This window comes from Salvia hispanica, chromosome 2 (assembly GCF_023119035.1).
Source record: "Salvia hispanica cultivar TCC Black 2014 chromosome 2, UniMelb_Shisp_WGS_1.0, whole genome shotgun sequence".
In the NCBI taxonomy this organism is placed as follows: Eukaryota; Viridiplantae; Streptophyta; class Magnoliopsida; order Lamiales; family Lamiaceae; genus Salvia; species Salvia hispanica.
This window is the reverse complement of record NC_062966.1, coordinates 26,649,405-26,652,253: the sequence shown is the minus strand read 5'-3', so window position 1 is coordinate 26,652,253 and position 2,849 is coordinate 26,649,405. Positions and strand designations below refer to the sequence as shown.

The 2,849-nt window shown below is 41.7% G+C and overlaps 1 protein-coding gene and 1 non-coding gene across 2 annotated transcripts; one reads left to right on the top strand and one right to left on the bottom strand.

The window, feature by feature from the left end:
• Nucleotides 1-275: 275 nt before the first annotated feature.
• On the bottom strand, nucleotides 276-1,610 carry LOC125206605. Its single transcript, XM_048105846.1, has one exon. The coding sequence runs from the start codon at nucleotides 1,608-1,610 to the stop codon at nucleotides 276-278; it is 1,335 nt and encodes a 444-aa protein (XP_047961803.1).
• On the top strand, nucleotides 1,069-1,175 carry LOC125208738. Its single transcript, XR_007174217.1, has one exon. It is a non-coding gene; the product is annotated as a small nucleolar RNA R71 (small nucleolar RNA).
• Nucleotides 1,611-2,849: the final 1,239 nt, after the last annotated feature.

Here is a 2,849-nt window from a genome sequence, read left to right as displayed (position 1 = left end):
CCGCCTCCCTTAGTAGCTTCGCATACTTTGGTATCTCCTGCAACGATTCAACAAGTGGAATGTTAGTATGGACTTTGCAAAACATGTTAAGGAATTGCTTGAACTGCTCTTCAAGCTTGAACTTCCTCTTTGGCTGAAAAGGGAGTACAATCCCGTTGTGCCGCACAAGCTCCTGCTTAGTGGACGATTCTGCCTTGTCAGTGGCGGGCCGCTGCGGGGTGTGCGGCGGTCCGCCGGCGACTGGGCAGTCCTGCCTGGTTGGTGTCTCTGCCGTCTCAGTGGCGGGCCGCTGCGTGGTCTGCGGCAATATCATCCACTCTTGCTGCTGCCTTTGCTCTATCCTCATCTAACTTCTTCTGAATTTGCTCCATTTGAGTGGTAATATTGGTTACAGCTGCCGAGATTGTGTTCATTCCTTGCTCGAGGTTGTTTATCCTTGCTTCGACCACTCCGATCTTGGTGTCATTAATCTTCCTATCTTGCGTAATTACTTCCAAGATCTTCGTGATTCCTTGTTCATACTTGTCTTCCTTCTTCATCGGCTCAACCACTCCTCCTTTGCTAACATTAAATCCTGCAGGGGGTTGCAAGTAATTATTGTTAGAATAAGAAAGATTTGGGTGCGGACGGTTCCCATTATAATTATTGAAATTGCCGCCCCCCTGATTAGGGCGATAATTGTTATTGTAGTTTCTGGGACCGCCTCCTTGCACGTAGTTTATTTCTTCCACAGTTGATATGGCAGTTTCGGGTGCATTGACCGCCACTATGGAAGTTGCCGGAATTGGATCTTCCTTCCTCGAGATGTCCATTTGATCAATCCTGACTCTAAGTTCTGCTAACTCCTTAGCAAAAGAACTTTCTTCGGCCTCTTCTATGGCTGCTACTCTTCTCGTGGCATGCCTTTCCTTCGACCACCCCCGACTGTTGGTGGCGAACTCCTCGATCACCGCCATGGCATCCTCTCCTGTCTTTCTTAGAAATCCTCCATTTGCCCCTGAATCAAGCATAGCACATATTTTCTCGTTAAATCCATTATAGAGGATTCCTACCTGATGGTCTATGGAAAAACCATGGTTTGGGCACTTTCGAAGAAGAGCTTTGAAACGAGCAAATGCCTCATAGAGGGGCTCGTCATGGCCTTGTGTGAACTGAAAGATCTCACTTTTGAGCTTCAAAATAGTGCCTGGCGGGTAGTATTTGTCGAGGAAGGTAGCTACGATGTCCTTCCATGTGGAGACCTTTTCTGGTGGCATACACTCAAACCACTCCTTAGCAGAATCAATCAATGAGAATGGAAAAAGTCTTACCCGTATGGCATCGTCGTCGACACCATTTAATTTCAGAGTGTTTGCGATTTCCACGAATTTGGAGAGATGGCGGTTAGCATCTTCAGTCGCCCTACCTGCAAAAGGAGTTTGCTCGACCCTTTGGATAAGGGGCATGCGTAACTCAAAATTGTTAGCATCAATACGAGGGCCGTTAGGAAAAGTGATCATATTCCCATGATTGAACATGTTCATCACAGGTAATGTTTCTCTGTTCTTCTTTTCCATGGCTTCTCGGGCTGCTCTCTCCGCATCTCTCTCATCCATCAGCAACTTCACCATCTCCTGCAAGACTCGAAAACAAAAAAAAAAAAAAAAAATTAAAACAAAAAGCAATAAAATTCCAAAGTAGTAAAATTATCGTTTGAAGATATCACTCCAAAGTGAATTGTCTTCCCCGGCAACGGCGCCAAAAACTTGATGCACTTTTTATTTGCACTATAAATACCTGCAAGTATATACAGAGTGGTATAGTATAGCAAAAGGTTAGTACCGGGTATCGAACACGGGGAAGATGGACACAAAGTGTCTATCTTCTACTAGAAAATTACTATCTAGAGAAACAAGAATTTTTTGGAAACTTTTGAAAACAGTAAATATTAAAAACAGTAAACAACTAAATGCAAGCAAATCACGGAGAGAAAAGTATAGAGATAAGGGGAATTCCAGGGATGTGCTTTCACTTTTATGGTTATACAAATTCCAAACTACAATACCCTAGCACAGTTAATACTTTGAAAGGACGAGTCACCTAGCTTATGCTCATGCGATACAAACGTTGATTACTAACATTAGGGTTGTCAATCCTAACACGTAACTCCAAAAAGCTCCTAAGACCCTTGAAAAGTCCTCACTCTCAATTAACAGTGCCGTTTTTAAAGCGAAGCTCAACCGTAGTTGTCTACTAAGTGGATCTAACTCGCTAGAACTCTGTCACAGTTATGAAGCAAGTTGTATTGAATCATACATAATTGTGTCACTCAATTATGAAGCATCATGATTAACTTAGGAAAGAAACAAAGTAAAAACAAAACGGATATTAAATAGAAAACGGAATTGTATAACCAAAGTTGCTACTAACACATCCCTAGAATCCTATGAGTTTAGTTACACATGATGAATAAACTAAAAACATAGATTGAAGGGAAAACAATTCGAACATAAAACTAAAGCAAATAAAACCCGTAGGTTGAATCCTTGTCGTTCTTGATGTTCTTGAAATCCTTCTCCAACTCCTTGCACAATTGAAGTACTCTAGCTTTTGATCTCTATGAATGTGTTCTTGTTGCGTGTGTAAAAAACTCTTTTGATGAAGCTTGAGGTCCTATTTATAGGGGAAGATTATTCCCCTTTTCGGCTCAAATATGCACATTTCTCACAAAACACGTCAAAATACCAAAATGTATAGAATATGCAAATAATGGACATGTAGAGTGATTTTGATAACAAAAACGGACCAAATAATGGCCTTAAAACAGTGCAAAATCCGGGCGTATCACACTTATACTTCCCCTTATTGGT